General features: G+C 45.3%; 1 protein-coding gene across 11 annotated transcripts in view; it reads right to left on the bottom strand.

The window, feature by feature from the left end:
* ARRB1 (arrestin beta 1) overlaps positions 1-26,815 on the bottom strand; it is a 119,228-nt gene that overhangs the window by 32,549 nt on the left and 59,864 nt on the right. For all 11 annotated transcript variants that reach the window (XM_074304088.1, XM_074304084.1, XM_074304079.1 and 8 more), the window contains 3 exons: positions 6,330-6,360; positions 5,339-5,399; positions 767-811 (listed from right to left, as the gene is read on the bottom strand). In XM_074304088.1, the coding sequence (XP_074160189.1) occupies positions 767-811; positions 5,339-5,399; positions 6,330-6,360 (137 nt within the window). The remainder of the gene's footprint in view (positions 1-766; positions 812-5,338; positions 5,400-6,329; positions 6,361-26,815) is intronic.

Genomic DNA, 26,815 nt, shown 5'->3' on the forward strand with positions numbered 1-26,815 from the left:
CTGAAAGAAGGTCTTATCACCCTTTTACAGATGAGGAAATTAAGTCTATTTATCCAGGGAGAAGTTGGGAAGAGTTCGAGTAAGGCGTTACAACCCCTCAGTAAGGGGTTTATAAGCTTAAAAAAAAAAAAAAAAGCTGGAGAATCCATAAGGTTTTAATGAGAATTAAGGAGAGAAGAGGTTTGAAGCTAGACAATGGGCCTGAGCTTGGGAAGGCTGAAGCTACAAGAAGCTGGAAGATTGTGGGGCAGTCCCTAGGAAATAAGGAGGTTAGGAAGGGCTAGTAGAATCAAGCGGGAAAAGACTAGTTCGCCTGAGGAATGGGAAGTGGGGTTTGTTCAGGAGATTTAATTGCATTTAAAGGAAGTTGGATGGTCCTGGGGAAGAATGGGGGATGGAAGGGCTAAAAGAATGGAGGAGAGGTGGGCTGGTTTGAGGGGCAGTTCTTGTTAAGCTTGAATGAGAGAGGCTGAAAAAGGATAAAGAAGAAAGAATGGGTGGGAGATAGGCTGATCGAAGCGAGGTGAGGCTAGAATGGGTAATAATAAAGATTGTTTTCTCCTTCATTTGTGGAGCTGGATGGGAGCAAGGAGCAGGGGAAAAAAAGAGGAGAAAAGAATTGGGACAGATTAATTGATACTAGGGTCTCCCTGAGACAGAAGGAAAGTGAGGAAGGCTAAGAGTGGAACCAGACCAAGGAATGAAGGAAGAAACAAACAAGAATCCACAACTGAGAGATTTGGGGAGAGCTGGGCAGGGGACTCACCTCTCCTCTCCTTGAGGTACTCAGGATCCACCAGAACCACACCATCTGAGAGAAAGAGCACAGTGAGAAAGAGGGAAGACTCTAGATCCAAGGGCTCCCCAACCCTCTAACTCTACTCTGTCATCCAAACCTACTACCAAGATTACACGCACAACGTTCCAAACCTGAATTCACCCTTCAAAATCCCCTCCCCATCCCCAATCGGAACTCACTCAAACTCCAATCCCATCTCTAACCCTAACCCTAACCCAGGCCACATTTGGGCCTCAATCCCACTAACTGAGCCCCAAATTCATATAATAAAAGCTCCTTGACATCAAAGACTTAAATCTTGTCTCTGTATTCCTAGAACATGGCTTGGTAAATGATTCATAAATATTCAATTACATTGAATGGAATATACCATCTACACCAAAACTAATCTGAGCCAACATTTGCCATTTCTACCAAAAACTTAACAATCCAACTCTGGGTCCAAAACCCATCAACCCAATGATGAACTCTCACCAATATGACTATCTACATCTTCACCAATTCTATCCTTAAATAATAATAATAATAAACTCCACCAATCTTTCTCCCCATCCCAAAGCCACCTCAACCCCATCTTGTGCCCCCCATCCCTGGTACAAATCCCAATCCCCCCAATCTTACCAATATCATCATAAACTCATCAACCCTTTCCTTTTTTCTGAGGCAATTAGGGTTAAGTGATTTGCCCAGGGACACAGCCAGGAAGCGTTAAACTCATCAATTCTCATCCATAAACCTATTCCATCACAAACACCTCATCCACCCCATCATGAGTCCAACCCCATAACAAACCCATCATCACTACTCTTAACTTCAACCCATTAATTTTTTGATCCATCCTCTAGCCTCAAACCTCTCATTTTACACTGACTTCTGCCCTCTGAACCTGCTAACTTTACCCTAAAGCCATCAGAATCCCAGTATGCTAGAGCTGGGAGGGCTCTAAAGAGATCATGTGGGGAAGCCCTACCCTGTGTTGGAGAAGAAGAAATTAACTGGGAAGACCAGAGACTCCAACCCAGGACTTGTGGTTGTTTTTTATACTTCGTTCCGATCCTACCCTAAAAACCGTACCCCTCCTAACCCTCCCCAATGCTGCATCAGTAAACCCTTCTCAGTCCTGCGGACATCCCTCAAGGCCCACTTTGGATGTCACCTCCTCCAGAAGTCTCCCAGGGTTTCTCTTCTCCAATAAGCAAGTAATCTTTCCCTTCAGTTTTCACAGGATTTCACAGCCCTCTTGAGGTGTCTGTTCTTTTCTAATTCACATTTTATTTCTCTGAATATGTATTATCTCCCCCTACCAGATGGTTTCTCATTTATCTCAGTACGTCCCCCGTCCGTGAGCAAGGGACCATGCACAGAGCAGATGTTTAGTGAATGTTTGTTGGATGAATGAATGAGTGAGCAAATGGACCGTAAACCTACCAGCCTGACTCCCATGCTCTCAGCCCAACCCTGGAGCTCACTACCGGGGCATCCTTAAAGCCCAGAGAGGTCCTTCATGTGTTGCCCTGCCTCTCCAAATGGACAGGACCCTTTCTCCTTAAAGGCAGAAAACCCTGTCTTGATGCTCAAGCCCTAAACCTCCGTTAGTGAGCTCCCCAGAAACCACAGTGCCACAGCCAAGAGAACCTACGGGGAAAGGGGAGTGGGAGTGTGGAAGGAAGGCTGCCATTCTCCAGTACTCCCAGTCTGCTTTCTCAGGCTCCCTGGGCTGAGCCAATCTCCCCAACCAGTGCCTCCCAGGGAGGCTCCAGCTTTAGAGCTTCCCAAAGGGGTGCACTTTAGAATCAAGACCATGACATGAGAGAACACCAGAATATTTGTAGGACATGGGAGCACCAGAGCTGGCATTCCGGGAGGGTTTGGAAGTTTACAAAGTGTGTGATTATCTCATTAGGCTCTCACAGTGCCTCCTACTGATAGTAACGTCCCCATTTTACATCTATGTGGCTCATAGAGATCGGCCCCATGTCCCCTAACAGAACGTGTCACAGGTGGGCTAAACTCAGGGCTTCCTAACTACCAGTTCTGCCACACTAAAAAATAGCAGCCGATCTACTAGGGCTGACCTCATAAAGTCAGGGCTGAGAGAAAGAGGGCCTTAGAACAAGACACTAAGTCTCAAGGCCAGAAGGAACCTTCGAGATCATCTCAATTTACAGATGGGGAAACTGGGCTCTAGAAAGGGGAAGAGGCTTGTCCGAGACCACAGGCAAGCTGGGACCTTGACTCGGGATCCCCGGGCCAGGGCTCCTTCCATGCCAGCAGCAGCCTCTCTTTCTCTTGCAAGGGAGAGAAATTAGAGAATGAAAAGCTTTTTGCAGAAGTATAATCAGCAGAATTTGTAATTAAATATGTTTCCAAAACATCCCCAGGGACAGAAGATAATACAGCAGCAAGGTCCCTCCCCTCCCCTTCTTTTCCCTTGGTATGTATCCTGTCTTTGTCTTCCTTTTCTCTGTATGTCACTGTATCTGTTCTCTCTTCTCTTCTCTCTCCTTCATAGATGTGTGTGTGTGTGTGTGTGTGTGTGTGTTTATGCAGGGAAGGAGAAAGGAAGAGAGAAAAAAGAGAAAGAAAGAATAGGAGAGAAAGAGACAGAGACGGAGAAACAGAGAGAGAAAGGGGATATGCAGAGGGAAAGAAAAAGAAGAGAGAAAAAAGAAAGAAATAGGGGGAAAGAGAGAGGAGAAAGAGACACACACAGACATACACACACTGAGACAGAGACAGAGAGAAAAGACAGAGAGAGACAAAGAGAGAGAAAAAAAGAGAGAGAGAAATAAGGAGAAATAGAAAGGAGACGGACATATAGCCAGAGGGAAAGAGAGAAAAGAGAGAGACAAAAAAAGAGAGCAAGGGAGAGACAGAGGGAGGAAAGGAGGGAGGGGAGAGGGAAGAAGAGAGGGGAAACAGAAAACCAGAGGCAGGTAGGAAAGGGGAAAGAGAGAGGGAAGAAAGAGGGGGAGAGGAGGGGAGAGAGAACCTATCTTCATAGTTCTTGTTTCTCTCTCCCTCTGTCCTCTCCTTGTCACCATCTCTTTTTCTGTAATGTGTTTTCTCTCTCCCCATCCACATCTCCCTCAGACTTTTTCTGTCTAAATTTGTAGTTAATGTTAATATTACTATATAAATATTATTACATATTAATAAAAATTAAATGCAAATCCTCTCCTGTCTAGACCTGTCTCTGCATGTGTGTGTGCACAATGCACATATTCCATCCCTTTATTCCTCACTATCTCTGACTGTCACAGACCCTCACAGAGGGACACAGAACCTTAGGGATGGAAGGAGCCTAGAGCTGGAAGAAGGCCATGTCTTTTGGACTCCTGATTCTACAGCTGAAGAAACTAAGTTTGAGGAGATAAGTGGTTTTCTCAAGGCTACACATGTAATAAGCATCAGGGGGAAAGCTCTGGTTTATTATATACTCCAATGACAAAATCACGTCTATATCTCCCTCCTTTGACTTTTAGTCACATATTCTCCACCATGCTCTCCCCAGTCTGATTCTAGATTTCATTATTTGAGCATGCCTTTCTTTTAAAATTAATTAATTTTATTTTTAATTTGTGGATAAAATAAGCATTTCCACAACACAATATAATTTTAAAAGATGACTACTTGAGTATGCCTTCCTAATATACTACTTTATCCTATACTCCCTGCCCCTCTCCCTTGTAATATACCCTATTTCTTTTCAATAAGGTACGTGTTCTGTGGCTTAGCCTCCCAAGCCTTAATGATACCTATGAAGTCAAATTTGCTTCAGGACCCCTTTGCTTGTTGCCTCAGCTTATTATGCTTTATTGTAGTAACAGGGGCGCTGTAGGAAGGTAAGAGATGGTGTGGAGATGGAAATATTGTGTAGCTCTGCAGATGAGGAGGTCTGGGAAAGGGAGATATCAGAAATCACCCCAAAGTGAGGAACGTGGGGGAGAGTTCATGTTCCCCCTCTGAAGCTTACTACCCCGGGCAGACCACAACCTTCCAGGATCTCAGTTCCTCTCTGGTAAAGTGAGAGGGTTACCACGATCATCTCCAAGGCCCTTTTTCCATAACCCTATGGATTCAATCCTGATTTTCTGACTCCAGAGCCAGTGTCCTCGCCATTGGACCTTACTGCTGCCCATCAAATTCAATCCTCATCCCGTTATAGTATGAGAATCAAACTCAGAGAAGGGGAGTGTTTTGCTCAAGTTTCTATGGCAGGTCAGGAGAGAACGTGGTCTCCTGACCTGCAGGTTGGAGACTCTTTCCACCATACTGCACTTGGGCTTAGGCAGCCGTCGGGAAGCCTTGTGCTCCCAGGGAGCCTTTTCTCTTGCTATCCTCGGCTGCTTGTGACCCTTCCTTTCCTCCTAAGTTGGTCTCAGCCTAGCTGGTGGCCAGCAGAGTCCCGGCCTGACATGGGCCTAAGAGAGCTCCGAGGATGACCACCTACTGTCTCTGGCCCTCACCTTTCTGACAGTGGCTCCTTCCTCCCTTCTCACGTCTCCATCCCCCCAACCCCAACCAACAGGGATTTACCGACGGGGTCGACGACATCGATGTGGTCGACAAAGTCTCTCTTTCCCAAGTAGACTGTGAGCTAGGAGAAGAGACAATGAGACGGTTAGAGGTGGGCCAAGAGGGGCAGCTTCCTGGGGGTCCTCGCCAAAATCCTGTGGCCGTGGAGTCCCTGTGGCTCTCGGAACTTAGAGCCGAAAGGCAGCTTGGAGATCCCCTATACAAGCCCCATGTTTTACAACTGAGAACAGTGACCCTCCCAAAGTCAGAGGGAGAACTAGGACTAAATTCCAGCCCTCCAATTCATGGCTCCTTCTGAATCTTCTAGCCTGTTCTTCCCTCTCCCCCAACCTTCCTGCCAAAGTCTGCCCTCACTGTCCCTCTCCCAAGCCTGGGGGTGGATAACTGCAGACTAGCCAGCAGTGTAGCTCCCCAGGAAACAGGGAAAGGAGCAGATGGAGATTCTGGGGATGGAGCTTCCTTGAGACCCTCGGGACAAGTGCTCGAACCTTCTTAACAGAGTTCTCTAGAAGTGCCTTCTCTCAGACTAAGGCAGTAGTGAGCTGTAGACAGGCTTGGGGATGGAGGAATACAGAGGGAAATGCTACATATTGGGAATAAGACTTATTTTACTGATTATCTTGACTTAAGAAAGTGGAGAAACTGTTAACAAAGCAGGTCACACTTAAAAGTATATCAGGGCTACATTTTTTTCCTCAGAAAACTAGTTGTTAAACATTTATCAGCATCCCCCTGGACTGGAGACTGTCCCCAGAACAGAGGATATAATTCCCTCTTCCAGCCCTAGTCTACCCTTTTTCTTAGATGGGTTACTATGTAGATTTGTTTCTAGTATATAGGAATCACTGCTAAGGGCAGTGAGGAGAGAGAGGGAGGGGAAATGTTGTTATTATTATTATTATTATTATTATTATTATTATTATTATTATTATTATTATTATTATTCAGTGAGGAAGAAGAGAGCAAAGGGTGATTAATTTACTGTACTCACCTTCCCATTTGGACTTGCCTTCTTGAACACTCTGTAAGAAAGGGGAAAAGAAGGATAACATGTTAGCAGGGCATGAAGGAAGTGAATGGCAGCCCTGCCTACCTGAAGGAAGGAGGACATAGGCAAATATAGTTCCTGGTCCAGGAGTCAGAAGGGCATGAAATAAATCTTGCTAGCCGTGCAACCCTGGGCAGATACCTAACCACTCTGAAACTCAGTTTCCTCATCTGAAAGATGCTTCCATATAGAAAACACTAGAGGCAATCTAAAAGGACTCAGAGTACCTATATCCCAGGATTGTTACGAAGGTAAAATAAGAGAACATGTGCCAAGTGTTCTAAAATTAAATCAACTTGCTTATAAATTTCGTTATATAAATATCATCATGTTTTTCTTTTGTTTCATTTCTTTTTTCATTGAACAAAAATCTCTTCTCTTTCTTACCTCCTCCACTACAGAAAAACAAAAAACTCTTGTAACAAATATGCATAGTCAAGCAAAACAGATTGTCCAAGAGTTAGAGAATTCTTGTTCCCCTTGTTAGAGAATTGCCTCCTCACTTGACAAGAGAAGTAAACTGAGGTCAGAAGAGGCGCAGTAATCACGCGGCGCGTCAGTGGCCGAGGCTTAGTAGGCCAGCCCTTAATTTTCTGTTTCCCGGGTCCAGGATGTTTCTACCCAGCAGCCCTGAAGGCCTTCCTTTCCCTCTCCACCCAAAAGGTCCTTTCTGCCTCCTGCTTCAGGCACAGGGCCCAGACCGTTTCATGAAATGAACAGATGTTTGTTGAATTGGGTTGAATGGAATGATGAAATGCAGATTAAAACAACTGAGGTTTCTCCTCACACCCAGCAAATTGGCAAAGATGATGAAAGGCAAAAATAGTCAATGCTGGAGGGGAATGTGAGAAGATGCAAACACTAATGTGCTGTGGGAAGAGCAGTAAACTGGTCAGACCATTTGGAAAACAACTTGCAATTATTTGAGAAGTCCCTCCAAGGTTTTATGCGCCTGGACCTCGCCATCCCACAACTGGGCACAAACCCAAGGCAGTCAAAGACAGAAAGGAAATTTCTAAATCTACCAGGATACACAGAGACACTTTTTGCAGTAGTAACAAAGTGGAAACACAGTTGACTGCCCATCGACCAAGAGATGGCTAAACAAAGCATAGTATGTAAATAGAATAGTGTTGAATGGTGAGAAGTCACAAATAGGAGCAACTCAGAAAAATATGAACGGGCATAGAGAGCAGAAAGAACAATAGAACAATATATGCTGTCTAATAATAATAATAGCAACTAGCATTTATGTAATGCTTTGAGATTTAAAGAGCACTTTTATATGTATTATCCAATTTGATTTTCAACAATAACACTTTGGCAGGAATTATTATTAGCCCCATTTTACAGATGAGGACATCAAGGCTGAGAGGGTCCTAGAGCTAAGGAAGTATTGGAGGCAGGATTTGAATCCAAATCTTCCTGGCTCTAAGATCAGCACTCAGTGATCTACTGGGCCCAGAGGCTGCTTCCATACCCGACAACATACATGAAAACACTAGAGGCAATCTGAGAGGACTCAACTTAAATACAAGGACCAATTATGGTCTTAGAAAACAGATGTTGAAACCTATTCCACTCCTCTCAGCAGAAGTGATGAGCTACAGCTGAACAAAGTTGCTTACACTATCAGTTTGTTTCCAGACGATATTGTTTAATTATCTTTCTTTGTCACAGGGAAGAGACGGGGGAGTAAAGGGGGGCAGTGCGCCAGGGGCAGCCCTGTTCCAGGAAATGGCTCCAGTAAAATAACAATAGCAACAACAATAATAATGACTAGTATTTATTTATATAGCACTTCGATATCTATTTGATCCTCACAACTCTAAAGAAGTGGGTGCCATTATTATCCTCTCTTTCCAAATGAGGAAAGTGGGGCTAGGAGTGGTAAGGGACATGTCCCCGGTCCCACAGCTAGTAAGTATCTGAGCCTAGATTTGAACTCAAAACTTCTTGACTCCAGGTCTAGGTCTCTATTCAGTGTACCAATAAAAATCAAAAAACTCTAAAAAGCCGTATTAAATGGCCAATAGCATGAAACAAACTGGAAGGAAGGTACAAAGAAAGTGAACAACAATAAAAGAGAAATACAGAAAAAGAAGAGAAAAAAAGCAGGAAAAAGGAGAGAGAAGAGAGAGAAGGAGCAAGAAAGAGAGAGCAGGAAAGAAAGTGAGAGTGAGAGAGAGCTGGAGGAAGAGGAGGGAAAGAGAGGGAGAGGGGGGAGACACACAGAGGGAAAGGGAGAGTGAAGAGGGAGCAAGGGAGAGAGCAGGAGAGAGAAATGGAGGGAAAGAGACAGAGAAAGTGAGAGAGAACAAAAGAGCAAGAGAGAAAGAGAGAGGAAAAGGGAGGGAAAGAGAGGGAGAAGGAGGAAACAGGGAAACAAAGAAAGGGAGAGAGCAGGAGAGAGAAATGGAGGGAAAGAGACAAAGAAAGTGAGAGAGAACAAAAGAGCAAGAGAGAAAGAGAAAGAGAGGAAAAGGGAGGGAAAGAGAGGGAGAGGGGGGAGACACACAGAGGAAAAGGGAGAGTGAAGAGGGAGCAAGGGAGAGAGCAGGAGAGAGAAATGGAGGGAAAGAGACAGAGAAAGTGAGAGAAAGAACAAAAGAGCAAGAGAGAAAGAGCGGAAAAGGGAGGGAAAGAGAGGGAGAAGGAGGAAACAGGGAAACAAAGAAAGGGAGAGAGCAGGAGAGAGAGGGAGGGAGGAAGAGGGGGACAGAAAGAGAGGAGAAGAGAGAGAAAGAAAAAGAGAGAGGGGGAAGGAGGGAGGGAAAGGGAAAGAGAGGGAGAGGAAGGAGGCAGAGGGAAAGAGAGGGATGGATGAGATAGAAGGAAAGAGAGAGGAGAGTGAGGCAGTGAGCATGAAAGAGAGGAAAGGAGGGAGAGAAGAAAGACAGAGACAGAGACAGAGACAGGAGCAGGGAGGGAGAGACAGACAGAGAGAGACAGGAGCAGGGAGGGAGAGACAGACAGAGAGAAACCTGCACTAGCTGTTTCTTGTCTTGGATTTCTCCTCCATATGATTCCAGAAAAGCCCTGATGTCACCAGAGAAACATCTGAGTGACACGAAACTCCAGAAGCCCACGCAATGCACAAGCCTCCAGTTCCTTGAGTTTCATGCCATGGCGGGTTCTGAGGATGCTCGGAGCACATGGGCTCACCTCCCACGCGGTGCAGGAATCCCCCAGCAGCCTGCTTGGACAAGTCCGACAAGGGGAGCCCCTCACTTCCTCCAGGCTGCTTGCCAGAAAGGCTCTGGGTCCTTCTGAGCAGAGTTTGGATTCCCTGGCTGCCCTCTCCCTCCCATTTCTGCTCCTGGGACCAAATGGAACAACCCTTCTTTTACAGGGCCCCTTTGAGCCACTCTCTCTCTGCCCTCTGTTAATTATTTCCAATCTATCCTGTTCATGTGCTTGTCTGCACACATGCTGCTTTCTCCCTCATGAGGTTCTGAGATGCTGGTACACAGTGGATGCTTAATAAATGTTATTACTTGATTGACTGGATGGTTGAAAACAGCTCTCATGCATGTATTTATTTGTCCTTCACCAAATCTCTTTTCAGACTAACTTCCCCAGCCCCGACTCAGACACGGGATAAGGGAACTGATGCCCCCCTTGTTTTGGACACTAGGACTTCATTCATTCAGCTGAGGATAAGACTGGCTTTTGTTCTGTCAGTGCCCCACTTAACCTGATGGCAAGTGCAGATGCAACCCCCTGGCGATCCTTGGGGAGTTTTCACACCAGCTTCTATCTAGCCAGCTCTCTCCCAGCATTAACTTTTCAAATGACTCAATTCAGTCAGTCAGCAAACATTTATTAAGACCTACTAAGTGCTAAGCACTGGGATACAAGGAAGTTTCTGTCCTCCAGGAGTTTACAAAGCAACTAGGGTTCAGCAAGCAAGCAAACATGTGCAAACAAGTTCTATTCAAGAGTGATGGGAAAGCGCTATCAGAGGGAAGGCCCTGGAATTAAAAGGGAGTGGGAAAGGCTTCCTGTAGAAGCATTCTCTTCCCCAGCAATTGAGAAAGTGAGCTTTTCCCACAGGAATGGGAGATCCTGGTCACTAGGGAGCTTCAAGCAGAGGGGGAAGGGAGGGAAGGAAATGGGCCCATGTATTAAGTGCCTACTGTATGCCAGGCACTCTGCTAAGTGCCCCCTAAATACTATCTTGTTCCATCCTCACAACCACCCTGGGAAGCAGTGGTATTATCATCCCCATTTCAGAGTTAGAAGAAACTGAGGCAGCCAGAGGTGCGGTGACATACACAGGCCTCCCACTTAGCTAGTAAGTGTCTGAGAAAGAATCTGAACTCAGTTCTCTGGATTCCTGGCCCAGAACTCTATCCCCCGGGCTCAGGGCTTGGGAGAATCCTACTTCAATGCTGAGGACATTGTTGGCGCTCAGTAAGCCCACGGACCCTGTGTGCATCTAGCAGCCTGTTTAAAAACGGGAGCCTCCTAGTTACCCGAAGATGCCCCCACAATCCCCCACTCTCATCCCTCATCCTGCCCTTCACCCGGCCCCGCCTCCAAGCCGAGGCGGGGAGTGTGCCCTGGCCGTGAGGGACGCCTGGGCAAAGGGACACGGAATGAGCAGCTCAAAGCCCGCCCGGGAGGAGACTGGGGCTCACCTACGAGAGCAGGGAGCACGGCACACTGACTCCCCGAGAGCCAGGAAGTCACGGGTCGAATCCCACCGCAGACCCGAGGCAGAGGCAAGTCACAGTAAGCCTCGGTTTCCTCCTCCATGAATAAGGGTCGAATCTGATGACCCTTCCAGTTCCAATCCGGGAAACATGTGAACAGGCTTGGAGAGGCAGCCTGCAGTCAGACATACTGGGAAGCTGAGGGGCTTATTCTTACCCGGAGGTAAGAGGGATCCTACAGGTTTCCGAGCTGGAGTACCATGCTAATTAATAACAGCAGCAACAAGGGCGCAGCGTATATAAAAACGCTTTAGAGTTTGCGAAGCACTTGATAAATATTATTTTATCTTTATAGTAACCCTGGGAAGCAGATGTTATTATCCCCATTTTATAGATAAGGAAACTGAGGACAGGATATTTGCCCCAGCTCACACAGCCCAAGGCCGTATGAGAACTTTGATCGTCCGACTCCAGGTCCAGCACCGCCTCCAGGTCCAGCACCCCCTCCTGTGATTTTGGCAGCTGTGGGAAAGGGACTTTAGGGAAAGGGAAGACAGGGAGGAGGAACCTGTTACAAAGCTGCTGTAATAATGAAAGCAAGAGGGGACAGGTAGGGCCTCGGGCCTGGAATCAGCCTCAGACACCGAACAGCTCATTTTACGCCTTTTGCCTCCAAAATAAAACAAAAAGATTTAAATTAATCCAAGCAGGAGGGCTGAAGGGCAGAACGAGTGAGAGGGTGAGGGGAGATACCGCAGAGTGAGAGGAGCCAGCCTGGCCCCCGAAGCCCCCCAGACACGGCTGAACCAGACGGGCAGACAGCGGCCCACGGGCAGCACGCCGAGGTGCACGCTGGCACACACCCACCCCTGCGCAGCGCACCCACCCCTGCGCAGCGCACCCTCCCAAGCGCACACGTGCGCAAACATGCGTGCACGATGTACCCGTACGGAGGCGGCATGCTGCCGGGGACATTGGCTCTGGAGTCAGGAGGCGTGGGTTCGAACCCCAGCCGTAGGAGCTGGGCAAGCCACTTTACCCCTCGGGGCCTCAGTTTCCTCTTCTGTAAAATGACAGGGTTGTGCTAGATGCTAAAGGACCCTCAATAAACAAGGCGACCACAAGAACGCTTGTTAAGCCGACCTGAATCTCCGGGGCCTTGAAGCAAAGAAGCCTCAGAGCTCACAAGGGAAGGGCGGCAGGCACTGGAAACTGCCCACTGGGATGCTTGGTACCCAGCACGGGCAAAGCTCGGCCAAAGTTCTGGGTTCGAGTCTCGGCCCTGCCACTTTGCTAGCCTTGGGGAAATTGCTTTCTCCCCCGGGCCACAGCCTCAGCCTTTGTAAACTGAGGGGCTTTGGAAGGCCTGTGGCTGAGGTTCATTTTTGGCTCTGAATCCTATGCACGCCGCCAGTGAATAAGCACACACTGCCTGTAGCGGAGAGCTGGCTTCTGAGAGGGAGATCTGGCTGGACAAGACCCTCCCCTTCTCTTAGTCCCAGGTTGTTTATTGTGGAACGGGAAGGCTGGACGACGTGATCCGAGTCCCAGAGCAGCAACAGAACAGATAGGTGACCATCTATTACCATAAAACGAGGTTTGTCTCCATCAGCCATAATGGTAAACGTTGCAGAGCCGTATTGATCTTCTCGTTAGAGCAGGCTTCCTCACCCGCACATCCTCCCGTCAGTGAAGCTGCAGGCCCGACACCCCCCAGAACCACACACATGCACACACTACACATGGGTACACAGAGGTACCAGGCAAGTGCCCAGGCACCACATACACAACACCGGAGGGAAAGGGGGGGCTCAGGAACTCTCCGTGTAAGGGACAAAACACGGCCTCTCCCCCCAGATTAATCTCGGCACTTCCCTCTCCACATAAATATTTATTAATATCCTGTTTGGGCCGTGAAGATGCCCTGGCAGGGTAAGCTGGCGAGATCGTCACTAAAAGTGAGAAACAAATAGAGGATGTGTGAATCCCTCAGGGGATGGCTGGCTCTGGGCCTGGGAGGGGCTTCTGCAGCCTGCCCTGCACACTACTGCTGCCTTCCGCCCAGGAGGAAGCCAGAGATCCCCCGACTAGCGTCTTCTCTATTAAAGAGCCATGGAAATGTCTGGAAAAGGAAGAGTCCAGGGCTGGGAACTAGAACTGGCTGAGAAGCCAGTTCCCCATGGCTGGGTCCAGCAGCTGGGACTTTAGCATTTCCAGAGTCCTTCCCAACTTTGATATTCTCAGGCTAAGAGTCAACATAGTCACCATAGAGAGGTTTCTTCTCCATCGTTATACCGACTTCCCCAGGGTGCCCCTCCCTTCCCGGCTGATGCTGGGAAATGCGGCTCAGGGTCCCCTCGTTATCTGACCCGACAGTGTTTGGGACAAATGTGGTACAGGAAGTAGGGAGATCACTGGCTCTGAAGCCAGGAAGGTTCCGCTGGCATTCAGTAACTGTGAGACTTTGGGCAGACCCGAGTCTGGACGATTTCCCCATCAAGGAAATTGTGGAGGAGACCCCGATGTCAGGACTTGGAGGTGGGAAGTAGACTTCAAGTCCTTTAGGATTCTGGAGTTCTAAGGTCCTTGGATCCAATCTTCTGGATTCTACGAATCTCTTGTGGTTACTTGGTTGTTTTACAGCCATGACCTAAAGATACTAAGAATAGCTTGCCATTTCCTTCCCCAGCTCGTTTTACAGATGAGGAAACTGAGGCAAACAGGGTTAAGCCACTTGACCAGAGCCATACGGCTAGTAAATGTCTGAGTCCAAATTTGATCTCAGGAGGATGGTCTTCTGATTCCAGGCTGACTTTCAGCATCCTACTGTTCCAAATTCCAGAGAATTCTATTGTTCATTTTCTACAACTCTAAGATAAACAGATTTTTCTAAGGAAACTTAGAAATAAATATGCTGGTCTAAAACACACACGCCCATTTTGTAGAGAGGAAATCATAGCTTCGAGGGGTCACCCAGAGAATCAGTGGCAGAGCCAGGCCTAGAAACTGGGAGTAAACCCTCCCATGAAAGCCGCCGTGTCGGATTCCAGGCCCACTAAGAAGCAGGGCGGCAGAGGGCCCCTGGGGAAGATGGTCACCCCGTTGCTACCCCAAGGCCCCCTGGTCATCTCAGACGTCGGCTGTGGGCTCCGACTCCCCTGGGCCTCCAGGTTCTTTCTCTATGGGGACTTGTTGCCCTAGATTCTGACCTAGTTCTCCAGGAGGAGAGAATAGTGAAGGCATCCGAAGGAGGTGGTAGCTTTGGAAACACTGCCTGGAACAAACAGGGATTGGTGTTAACCCCCTAGGGTGCCCCACTTAGGGAGAGGGGTGAGACTTGACCTGCTTTCTCTTTGTCAGAGAAAAGAACTGCGGAGGGAGGAGAAGGAACGAAGGAGGGAGTGGCGATTGCCTCCATCGCCGGGACCTCTGCTCAGGTGTGACAGTGACTCTGACAAGTCCCACCCCTTCTGAACCTCAACGCCTTCTTCTGTAAAATGAATTCAACTCCGTGAAACACATTATTTCAATACCAATTGTGTGCATGGTGCTGGGGAGAGAGAGCTGGAAAGTCAGTCACCTAATTCCTAGACCCAAGGAGGGGACCACTTCATGTTTGTATTCCAACAGGAAAGAAATGGCATGCACACAGTTAAGTATGACAGTCATAGACTTAGCAGGATGGAAGGGACCTCAGAGGTAATCTAGTCTAACTCCTCCATTTTACAGATGAGGAAACTGAGGCAGGCAGGGGTACAGTCAATGACCCAGAGTCACAGAGGAGGAAGTAGCTTTTGACTCCAGAGATATTTTTCACTGTAAAATTCTATAAAATCGGAGGAGAACAAGTAGAGATCCAGGGAAACTTGAATAGGAAGAGAAAAACTTTTCACTTAGAAAATCAATAAGGGAAAAATTCAATAATAACAATAATAATGAACATTCATATAATGCTTTATGGTGTGCAAAGTACTTTATATGTATTATCTCATTGATCTTCACACCACCCTGGAAGGTGAGGACTATTATTGTCCCCATTTCACAGATGTTGAAAGAAATTACACGACTTTCCCAGGATCCCACAGCCAGTAAATTCTGGGACAGGATTAGAACTCCAAGTCTGCCATTCGATGTTCTGGGCTAACAAGGCTCCAGTCCCCAAGCAACAAGAGAAGGGGCACATCAGAATTAAAGTCTGAAGGAAGAAAGGCATCTTCTAAGAAAAGTCCATCTCAGAGGACCAGAGACAGTAGATTGGACTAAAATGCTGAGCCTGAAGAGGAATGTTCTGAGATGAGCGTGAGGAGGTTGATGAAAGACCTTGAATGTCACAGTCAGGAGTTAAAACTTCAGTAGTTGGCAATGGGGAGTCCATTGACAGTTTCTGAGCTGGGAAATAGCCTAATAAGGTAATGGACGGCCCAGCACCGGAGGTCTTCAAGTCCAGGCTGGAGAGAGCCCCCACTGGGGAGATTCCAGGAGGAGAGTCCAAGAGATTCCTGCACTAGCTGGTCCCTTCCCGCTCTGAGATTCCCCGATTCTCTGCCCTGCATCCTTCACCAGCTAGTGTGATGATCACAGGACCAAATGAGGAAAAGTTTTAATAACCACTATAAAACTTTATAGGAATGTGAGCTAGTTCCTATACACTAGAAATGTTCAAGCAAAGATTATAGGCATTTTTTTTGCATATTTCCCCATGCACTTTTTACTACCACATTTCACTACTTGCAAGTGAAAAATCAGACTGGGGGATTATAGGTAGCTGGGTGGCACAGAGGACCTGGAGTCAAGAAGTGTTTGCTTAAATTCAGCTTCAGACACCTGCTAGCTAGTGTGACCCTGGGCACTGGATACACCTTGATCTGACTCAGTTTCCTCAACTGTAAAATGAAGATAATAATAGAATCTATCACCTTCCCAGGTTTGTTGTGAAGATCACCTGCGATAATATTTGTAAAGCACTTTATAAAACAAAGTAGTACATAAATGTCAGCAAATATACCTGCTCTCTCTCTATCTTATCTAGAAAGTTGCAAGGGGAATTCCTGAACTTTAAGATCCCTTTCAGTTCTGAGCTGCAAAATTCTCTATATATTCTACCCTGAGTGGAGCTTCTAAATTGTCTTCTATTTTCATCTCCAATATCCCATAATGCTCTTTCAGGAAAGGATTTCGAGAAATTAACTCCCCAGCCCCTCAAGGGCCTCCAAAATATGGCCCCACCACTATTTCAACGGACATCTTAGAGCCTCAGTTTCTCCCTCTGTGATAACCCAGAGAGAAGAAAAAGCTAAGTAGCAGCAAAGCCAAGATTTGCATCTAGGCCCTCCAATCCCAAAATTGTAAACTCCCTACCTATCTAGCCAGGCCTGGATTAGGGTTACCTCTCTTCCATGAAGCCTTCCTTGAAATCTCCAGCCAGTAAGATGACAGGAAAAGATAACGACAAATGTTGAAGAGGATGTGGGAAAACCGGGACACTGATACATAGTTGGTGGAACTGTGAACAGATCCAACCATTCTGGAGAATGATTTGGAACTATTTCCAAAGAGTTATCAAACTGTGCATACCCTTTAATCCAGCAGTGTTTCTACTGGGCTTATATCCCAAAGAGATCTTTTGCACATATGCAAAAACATTTATAGAAACCCTTTTTGTAATGGCAAAGAATTGGAAAATGAGTAGATGCTCATCAGTTGGAGAATGGCTGAATAAGTTATAGTATATGGAATATGAATGAACTATCAAATGTCTGTAAAAATGATGAGCAAGCTGGTTTTAGAAAGGCCTGGAAAGATTTACATGAATTGATGCTGAGTGGAACAAGCAGAACCAGGAATACAGTATACACAGTAACAGCAAAATTGTGCGATGGTCAAGTATGAAAGGTCTGGTTCTTCTCAGCAATTCAGTGATCCAAGGCAAAATAAACTTTGGATGGAAAACACCATCTACATCCAGAAAGAGAACTATAAAGACTTAATATAAATCAACACATTAGGTTCACTTTTTTTCCTTTTTCTTTGGTTTTGGTTTTTTCCCTCTCATAATTTTTCCCTTTTGTTCTGATTTTTCTCTCCCAATATGATTCTTAAGAAATGTATTTTTTAAAATGAATGTTCAATTGGAGAATGGTTGGGTAAATTATGGTATATGAATGTTATGGAATATTATTGTTCTGTAAGAAATGACCAGCAGGAGGAATACAGAGAGGCTTGGAGACTTATATCAACTGATACTGAGTGAAACGGGCAGAACTAGGAGATCATTATACACTTCAACAATGATACTGTATGAGGATGTATTCTGATGGAAGTGGATTTCTTCAACAATGAGAGGATCCAAATAAGTTCCAATTGGTCAATGATGGACAGAATCAGCTACACCCAGAAAAGGAACACTGGGAAATGAGTGTAAACTGTGAGCATTGTTTTTTGTTGTTGTTGTTGTTGTTGTTTTGTTTTGTTTCTCTTCCCAGATTATTTTTACCTTCTGAATACAATCCTTCCTTTGCAACAACAACAACAAAAAATTCGGTTCTGAACATATATATTGTACCTAGGTTATAAGATATTTAATATGTATGGGAATGCCCACCATCTAGGGGAGGGGGTGGAGGGAAGGAGGGGAAAATTCGGAACAGAAGGGGGTACAAGGGATAATGTTGTAAAAAAAAAATACTTATGCTTACGTACTGTCAAAGAAAATGTTATAATTATAAAAATAAAAAAAAATTAAAAAAAAAGAAAGATTGGAAGAATTTAAATTAAAAAAAAATGAATGTACATATGTAACCAGAAAAAAAAATAAATAAAAGAAAAGAATGTCATCTCTCCTTAAGAACTCAGCCAGTCCACAAACATTTATTTTATGCCTTCTGTATGCAAAGCACAATGCTAATCGATGAGGATACAAAGAAAGCTAAAGATGCCCCCTTGCTCTTAAGGAATTCACAGTCTAATGGGGTGAGACAAACTGCAAACAACCACATACAAAAAAAAGATAGAAACAGACTTAACTGGAGATAATCATCAGAGGGAAGAGACTAGCTTGAAAGTCCAAAAGGAAGAGGTTTCTAAGTTTTTAGTCAAGGTGAAGAAAGCCATATTTCTAGAGCATTTTAAAATTTTCAATTGCTTTTCTCACAACAGAAAGTGGGGAGCATGTATAAATTGTCTCCATTTCATAACTGCTTTAAAAACCTATAATTCCTAAAGTGTTTTAAAGATTTTAAGAGTATTTTGCATCTCTAGAGGGCGTGTATTTCAAAGAGGTTATAAAAGAGGGAAAAGGATCCTTGTGCAAAAATGTTTGTAGCAGCCCTTTTTTTAGTGGAAGGAATTGGAAAGTGAGGGGGTGCCTACCAGTTGAAGAATAGCTGAATAAATTGTGGTATATGAAGGTTATGGAATATTATTGTTCTGTAAGAAATGACCAGCAGGAGGAATACAGAGAGGCCTGGAGAGACTTACATGAGCTGATGCTGAGTGAAATGAGCAGGACCAGGAAACTATTGTACACAGCAACAAGACTACATGATGCTGTGATGAATGTGATTCTTTTCAAAAGCAAGGTGATTCAGGCCAATTCCAATAGAATGGTGGTGGGGAGAGCCATCTGTACCCACAGAGAGGACTATAGGGACTGAATGTGGATCAAAACATAATACTTTCACTTTTTTGTTATTTGTTTTTTTTTCTTTCCTCCCTTTTTTCCCTTTTTGATCTGATTTTTCTTAAGTAGCAGAATAAATGTGGAAATATATATGGAAGAATTGCATATGTTAAAAAAATAAATTAAAAAAGAAAGTACTTTGCAGATATTATCACATTTGATCCTCAACAACTCGAGGGGGTTGCTATTATTTATCCCCACTTTATAGATGTGGAAACTGAGGCAGACAGCAGTGAAGTGTGCCCAAGGTCACACAGCCAATAAATGGCTGAGGCTGAACTTCAATATAAATCTTCTTGATTCTAAGTCCAACATTCTCTTATCCTAGAGACCATACAGTTAAGCCCTAGCATAAGCCTGGGCCTGAAATCTTCTGAATTCAAGCCATTGCCCAGCCTCCCTTGTGCTAGTGTCTGCCACTGGAATGTAATTTTCTTGAGAGCAAAAGCCATGACTTTTTGGTACGTGTCTACCTCCCAAAACCTAGGGCCTGGCACAGAGTAGAAATTCAGTACACGTCGGTTGAGGGCATTTTTGCTCACATCTATTCTTCTCTCAGTATATGGCAATTTCAGAATTAAAGGAACTTCATCTTGACCAACCCCTGTGTGAGCAGGAATGCCCACCGTGACCTTCCCATCAAGTGGCTTCCTTGGCTCCCCTTCAGCAAACAGAACCTATGACCTCCTAAGGCAAAACATTCATTCCACATCTAGACAGCAGAAAGCTTTTCTTTACCTCAAGCCTACACAGGCACTCTGTGGCTCAGCCCACTGCTCTCAGCTGGCCCTCTGGGGCCAGGCTGGGCAGAAATAACTGTCCTGTGACAAGGGAAGACTTGAATACAACAATTATGCCCCACCCAAACACAAGCTTTTCCCTCTAACTGTCCCTCCTGTCTTTAACCAATCCTGTGCTTCTGAACAGGACCATGCGGTGTATATCTAGATGCAGATAACGCATGAGTTTGGGTATTTGTGGGGGAGGCAGCTGGGGACACAGTAGATAGAGCACCAAGCCTGAAATTAGGAAGACTAATCTTTCTAAACTGAAATCTGTCCTCAGATACTTACTCTATTTACCTCAGTTTCCTCATCTGTAAAATGAGCTGGAGAAAGAAAAGGCAAATCATTCCAGTATATTTGCTAAGAAAACCCCAAATGGGGTCACAAAGAATTAGTTAGACACAACTGAAAAATGACTGAACTAAAGAGTTAGAGTCACTAACTGATCAACTGCTTATTTTTGCAAATTAAAGAAGCGCTACATAAATGTGAGTGAGATTATTAATTTACACTAGACGGAAAGACACTTTTTTCTTTAAAGAAAAAAAATTCCTAATCCATACCCCCATCATAGCATCTAACCTATTTGGGCAAAAGTTCTTCTTTCTTCACATTGAATTGTTGCTCAAGTCTAGATGTTCTGAGGCTGTAAGACACGGCCAAAGGCCACCAATAAAAAAAAAAAAAAGTTCATTTTCAGCAAATCCCTGATGATTAAATAATGGAGATCAGAAGAATTCGTCAAGTAACTACAGTGAGAAAGGACTGATTCTGGTGCATGCTGGGGACCCAGTCAGCCCAGCCTGGCCAAAATGGAGCAAGCATTCAGGGGAAGAATCAGGCCATAAAAGGAAGCGCCTTGAATACCAGAATTTGGATGGGAGGCAATAAGGTTTTTTAAGGAGGGCAAAAACATCATTTCTTCCTAATCACACCATCATCATCATAATCAGTCACTTTTATACAGGGCTTTAGGGTTTACAGTAAGAGCTTTCCTCACAAAGTCCTATAGAATTGGTGCTGAATCAGAGAACCCAAAGGAGTCAGATCAAGCCAGAGCTGAGAGGGCCCTTGGGGAGGAACCTGAGAATATGGAATGTCAGGGGTGAATGGAGCCTTAGACCAGAGAACATCGGCGCTCGGAACGTCTTTGGAGCACAGAATGTCAGAGCTGGACTTTAGAGCCTAGAGAATCAATCCAAGGATAAGCATTTGTTAAGCTCCTACTGTATGGTAGGTGTCAGGATAAAATACAAAGAATGAAACGATAGAATGCCAGACCCAGAAGGGCCCTTAGTCCATACAATGTCTGTTCTCTAAAGGGGATCTTTGTGACAGCAACAGATAAGGGAAGTGATTCATGGTCACCCGGCTAGTTATTGGCAAATAGGAGTGGGTGATATTTTGGAGAAAGCATATCAGACAAAATCAGCAGAGATCTGGGTTTGAATAGAATCTGTGGCCATGAGCAAATAAATCACTTAGACTTCCCAGGGCAGCCTCAGGTCCTCATCTGTAAACAAAGGAGTGGATCTAAAATGATCTCTTTAGCTCCTTCTAGCTCAAAATCTATGGCTAGATGTTTTGTCACCTGAACCCAGTCCTTGCAATCATCCTCCAAGTGAGAGTTTCTTGAGATGGAGGATTATGGAGTAAGGAAGAAATTTGCTCATGAATAATAGTTCTTATTTCTTGATGTTTACATTCACAACAAAATAAAAAATATAAGTTTTGAATTATACGAAGCCTACCCAACAACCTCCATCCCTACATAAGTAAAAGATGATCCTAATGTATGACTCCCCTTTAAAGGGTCAAAACTTCCACAAAATCTTGCAAACTAAGGGAAAGGGGCTCCACTTCAGGGCCAGCTTCCTTGATTTAGATGGTCCCTAAGGCATCGAAGAGTAAGAACAATCCCTCCTTCTCAATCTCTCCCCATTCATTCATTCATTAAATTATTTCTTTGGCCAAACTTACCACAAGCCACGATCCATATTTCTGAAGATTTTCGGGGGCTAATAAGGAAAGAGAAAGCCTAGGGGGAGTAGAGGAAGTACACAGAAAGGGAAGAGTTGGATTTCTTATAGAAACCTTTTCTTTTTTCTGGCCAAGTACAAACCCTCGAGGCTCCTGGAGTCAAAAGGCCTTATGAAATTTTTACTTTGTGGGTTGGCGGCTGAGTCACAACTGCAACTTCATCTCACAGGCCAGGTCTGGATGATCCCCATCCCACAAAAGCAGAAAAGGAGGAATACTTCTTCCCAACCCATAGTCCTGAATCCAGTGTCTTGGGAGGTCATTGTGGCTCGCCCCCAACCACCAGGAAGAATGCCATACACTTAAAGCATCTTCTCAAGGGTCCTCTGGACCCTCCATTTCCAGATTTCTTGGACATTATTCTCTTCCTCCCATTCTACAGTCCAGCCATATTGGCCTCCTGCTAGCTGTTCTGACCACAGGACCCTGTCTCCCACCTCCCCCCATGCCAGGAATGCAAGCCCTCTTCATCCTCCTTGGAAACCCTGCTTCCCTTCCAGACTCAGCTGAAGGGCACCCTTCTCTGTGCAGCTGCTAGAACCCTCTCTTCACTAACCACCTCGCATTCATATTGTAGACATGCTATATATATACACACACTTATACATATACATATGTATGCAGTTATAAATATCTCTTCAACCTGAAACAGCTTACCAGGCCTATAGCCTGCTCAGCCTGAAACAGCCTTCTGCAAGCTCCACTCTCCCCATGGGCTGTGGAGGAGCCTCCAGTCTGTGGAGGAGTCTCCATTCTTGTGTCGACTGACTTTCTGACTTTCAAACCATGCCCCTGCACCAAGGCCTCTCCCCCGACCCCGACCCTGTCAGCTCCTCTGGGTTGTCGTTCCCCACTCGCATGTACACTCCTCGGGGGCAGGCAGGGCCTTTCTTTTTGCTTTTATCTGTATTCTTACTGCTTAGCATATGGCCTGGCACATAATAAATGCTTCTTGTCTCCATTCCATCCATGAACGTGTTGCTTGCCCCCATCAAAACTTAAGCTCTCTGGAGGCAGGAACTGCGTGTCCTTTTATATTCCCAGGGCTTAGTACAGAACCTAGCCTTTAACAAATACTTGGTTAATTGAATGAGGTCTTTTCTGACTCCCCTAGCTGTTAGGTCCTTCCCCACCAAAATCATCTCGTATCTACTTTGGATATATCCACATATGCGTGCTGTCCCCCCCTGCAGAATATAATCTTGAGGGAAAGAATTGTTTCATTTTTTTTCCTGAGGCTGGGGTTGAGTGACTTGCCCAGGGTCACACAGCCAGGAAGTGTTAAGTGTCTGAGACCAGATTTGAACTCAGAAACTCTTGATTTCGGGGCTGGTGCTCTATCCACTGCGCCCCCTAGCTGCCCGTTTCCCTTTTTTTGACCCTAGCATCAAGCATAAGGCTTGGTGCACACTAGGGGCTTATTAAAGGGTTACTGATTGCTTATCCGATTGACCATGCGGCACATTTCTATTCCTATCTCATCCCATCCCCACTCCTCACACTTACGGTCTCTGATGGCACTGTATGCATTTGCTCTGGAGAATTTGATATCTGGACTCAAAGCTTCAGAGTAGTATAACTTTCTATGGTTTATGAGACCAAGGTCTTCCATCAATTCAGTAACATTTATTAAATGCTTTCTATGTGCCGGGCACTGTGCTAAGAACTTGGGTACCCAGTTTCTCTCTGCTGCCAGGCCTCTCTCTACGCTACTGAAGCTGGCTTTTCTCCTCATACCCATTTTCCACCTCTGACGGTAGAGGGTACGTCTCCTCCTAGGATTCAGAAGAAAAGAAAACCCTCCGATTCTTCAGGTCCATGAGCATTTACATAGCGCTTACTCTGTGCATTGCACTTACAAATGTTACCTTATTTGATTCTCATAACAAGATAGTTGCTGTTATTATCCCCATTTTACAACTGAGGCTGTACCACCAACTACCTCTGGAGACATTTAGAATCTGGAGAGAATAAGATGAAGGACAGAAGATAGGAAAAGGACAAGGCAGACAGCTATCTTCACACACAATTATGGAACAGAGGGATTATATTTATCACATTTGGCCCAAGTGGGCAAAAACAGGAGCACTGGGGGAGAAGAAACCAGTTTAGGCCTGACAGCAGAAAAAATTTCCTATCAATTCCAGCCATCCCAAAGTGGAAAGGGATGGTAGAATGCCCTTTCTCAGAGGACAATTAGCAGAGGCTCCATGCTCATTTGTGAGCATCATGTAGTAGTGGGAATTCCCTTGAGGTACCAATGGGTCTGGGTGGCCACTGAGGTACCTTCTAGTTCTCAAATTCTGTGTGATTTGGTGCTTCTCAGCTTTATAATCTAAGTCTTCTAAGCCCCAAATAATGTTGTGAATTGGTTCCTCGATGCTTTGGACAAGAGATGGGAAACTAATCACATGTGCCTGAGTGACAGGCCATCTCCTTCCCTGGAGGACAACCCGAACTATCCCTGAGCTGCCCAGATGCCTGGAGTACCATTGAAAGAGAGAAAAGAGAGGTCAGTGGCTCAATGAGCTACATCAGGGGGAACTTCCTGAAGTACCATAATAGACTCTGTCCTCCCACAGATACCTGAAAATATCATTCCCACACATCATAAGGCTCCAATTCTATGTAGCCTGTGCTCTCCATATTCCAGTTATATCTTTCATCTTACTATGATCCAAATATATCCTGGCTCTTCTTCCTTGTGGAGCAGTTAGGGAGCAGAGTGAATAGAATACCTGGCCTGGCACATAGTAAGTGATTAATAAATGCTTCTTGTCTCTATTCCATTCATGTACATATTGTTTGCCATCAAAACATAAGCTCTCTGGGGGCAGGAATTGTGTGTCCTTTTCATCTTTGTATTCCCAGTGCTTAGTACAGTACAAATGCTTGTAAATGGATTAACTGATGGAGGAGTTTCCTGATCCCACAAGCTGGTATTGCCTTCCCCACCAAAATCATCTTGTATCTACTTTGTTTATATCTGCATAGACATATTGTTTCCCTCTATAAAATATAATCTTCTTGAGGGGAAGAACTATTTCATTTTTTAACCCTAGCACTTACTAGACATATGACTCTAGACAAGTCATTTAACTCTGTTTGCCTCAGTTTACTAATCTGGAAAATGAGCTGGAAAAGGAATGGCAAACCACTCCAGTATCTTTACCAAGAAAGCCCCAAAAGGGGTGACAAAGAGTTCATTAGACACACCTGAAAAATGATTGAAATAAATTCTTCCTTGTAAGTTTGCCCGTCTACAATTAAGCTATTAAGTATTTCCTTCAACACGCCAACCATTCAATAGCCCACACTTCGCCACATGGGCTGTCAATTCTTTTCTGAGGTCCCCTTTAAGTCCAGGAAGGTCCTAAGCATCCTACCTCCCCTCCAAAGGGGAGCTGCCCCCTTCCAGAGTCCCTCTCACTTTTCTCAGTCTGCCTCTGACCACCATGGCTTCGGGCCATCGAGGGGACAGAAGCAACGTGACTAAAAAAGCATCAGCCTTGGGGATAGGGTATCACTAGGGAGCCAGTCACACCGACCCTGACTCACATCTTCCTAAAGGATAGAGTTCCAGCCTCCCTCACCTGGCTATGACACCCCCCACCCTGACTCCATGGCTTACAAGAGCTAATTTTTAGGTGTCACAGCCGATATCCTTCCTAAGAGGAAGGGGAGAGGAGGCTCTGCTCCAGGGCAGGGTAAATTCCTTATTTTCCTAGGCATCTGTTAGGGGAGAAGGGAAGAGGACAAAGGATGAAGAGAGGCGTCTCTGGGGGACATGATAGCTGTCTTCAATTATTTGCAAAGCTGTCATGTGGAAGATTGGGGTCACAAAGAGTCAGATGTGACTGAACAACAACATGTGGAAGAGAGAGCCGACTTGTTCAATTTGGCCCAAGAGACCAGGGCCAGGAGCAGTGGGAGGAAGCCGTCATAAGGTTTCATAAAAGGAAAAATATCCTAATTGTTCCAAAGCAGACTGGGCTGCCCCAGGGGGCAGTGAGATCTCGTCCTCCTAATCTTCAAGAAAAGGCTGAATGACCACTTGCCAGGCTGACTGACCACTTAAGTTACAGAATGGGCTCTTTTTGGACCTGGCCAAAGTGGGAACTTGCTTTGCTTGATTATGCATACTTATTTCAAGATCTTTGTCTCTCTTTTTGTCATCCCACCCCCAATTTGGGGGAAGGGAGAGATCAGAGGGCCAAAAATATCTTTTCTTAAGAGAAAAAAAAATTACAATCTTTTTTTTAAAGAAGGAATTGGACTAAGTTGCTAACTTTAGAACTAGAAAAGACCCTCTATTCCCTGAGGCTTAGACCCTACATAGCCTGCCCTCTCCACAATCCAATTATCTCCTGGTCATACTCTTGAGGGTCTCTAGTAAAGCACACAACTTTCCAAGTAAATACTCTAACTTCCCTCATTTGAGCTGAAGAGGCTAAGGGCCAGAAGCCCAAGGTCTCCCTCATTTAGCTCCATTTCAGGGACCCTCCAAATGGCTCTCCCAAGGTCCTACCACATCTGAGGATCCAGAATGATGCTCAGAGCCCCCAGGATGATGATGGTCAGATGCCTTGGCTTAGACTTGATGATTCAGACTCTTCTGAGAAACTCAGGACCTACCCTAAGATGTTGGTAAACAGAGTCTGTGTTCGAGAGATCCAGGCCCACGTCCTGGGCCAGGCTCATCCTCATGGCTTTTTGCCCGGTCCCCATTCCAGGCAGCTACTGCTAAATGCATCTTCTGCTAAAGATGGTCCTGCTGACCCGCCATGACTTAGCATTGATCCACAAAGTACTTTGCCATCCTTTTTGTGAGTTCTGCCTCACCCTGCTGAGGAGTGGGGAGGGGAGAAGAGATCAAATCATAGAATTAGAGCCGTCAAGGACGTCGGAGGCCATCTCATCCAAACCTCTCATTGTGTAGATGAGACCAAGACAAGTAGCTTACAGTTAGTGAGACTCTGAGGCAGAATCTGAACTCAGGTAGAGTCAGCACTCTGTCCACCTAGTTGCCATGGTACAGACCAGGGTCTTACTTCTTGTAACACACAGCAAAATAACCTGTAGAAAGGAATTACTTCTTTTTATATCATGGACCCTTTTGGCAGTTTGATGAAATCTATGTAACTCTTCTCAGATCATGTTTTTAAATGAATAAAATTAAAAACACAGGATCATTTGCTGTCGTGTAATCAGTTAGTCGTGATCAGCTCTTCCTGACTCCATTTGGGATTTTCTTGGCAAAGATACTAT

This window comes from Sminthopsis crassicaudata, chromosome 3 (assembly GCF_048593235.1).
Source record: "Sminthopsis crassicaudata isolate SCR6 chromosome 3, ASM4859323v1, whole genome shotgun sequence".
Lineage (NCBI taxonomy): Eukaryota > Metazoa > Chordata > Mammalia > Dasyuromorphia > Dasyuridae > Sminthopsis > Sminthopsis crassicaudata.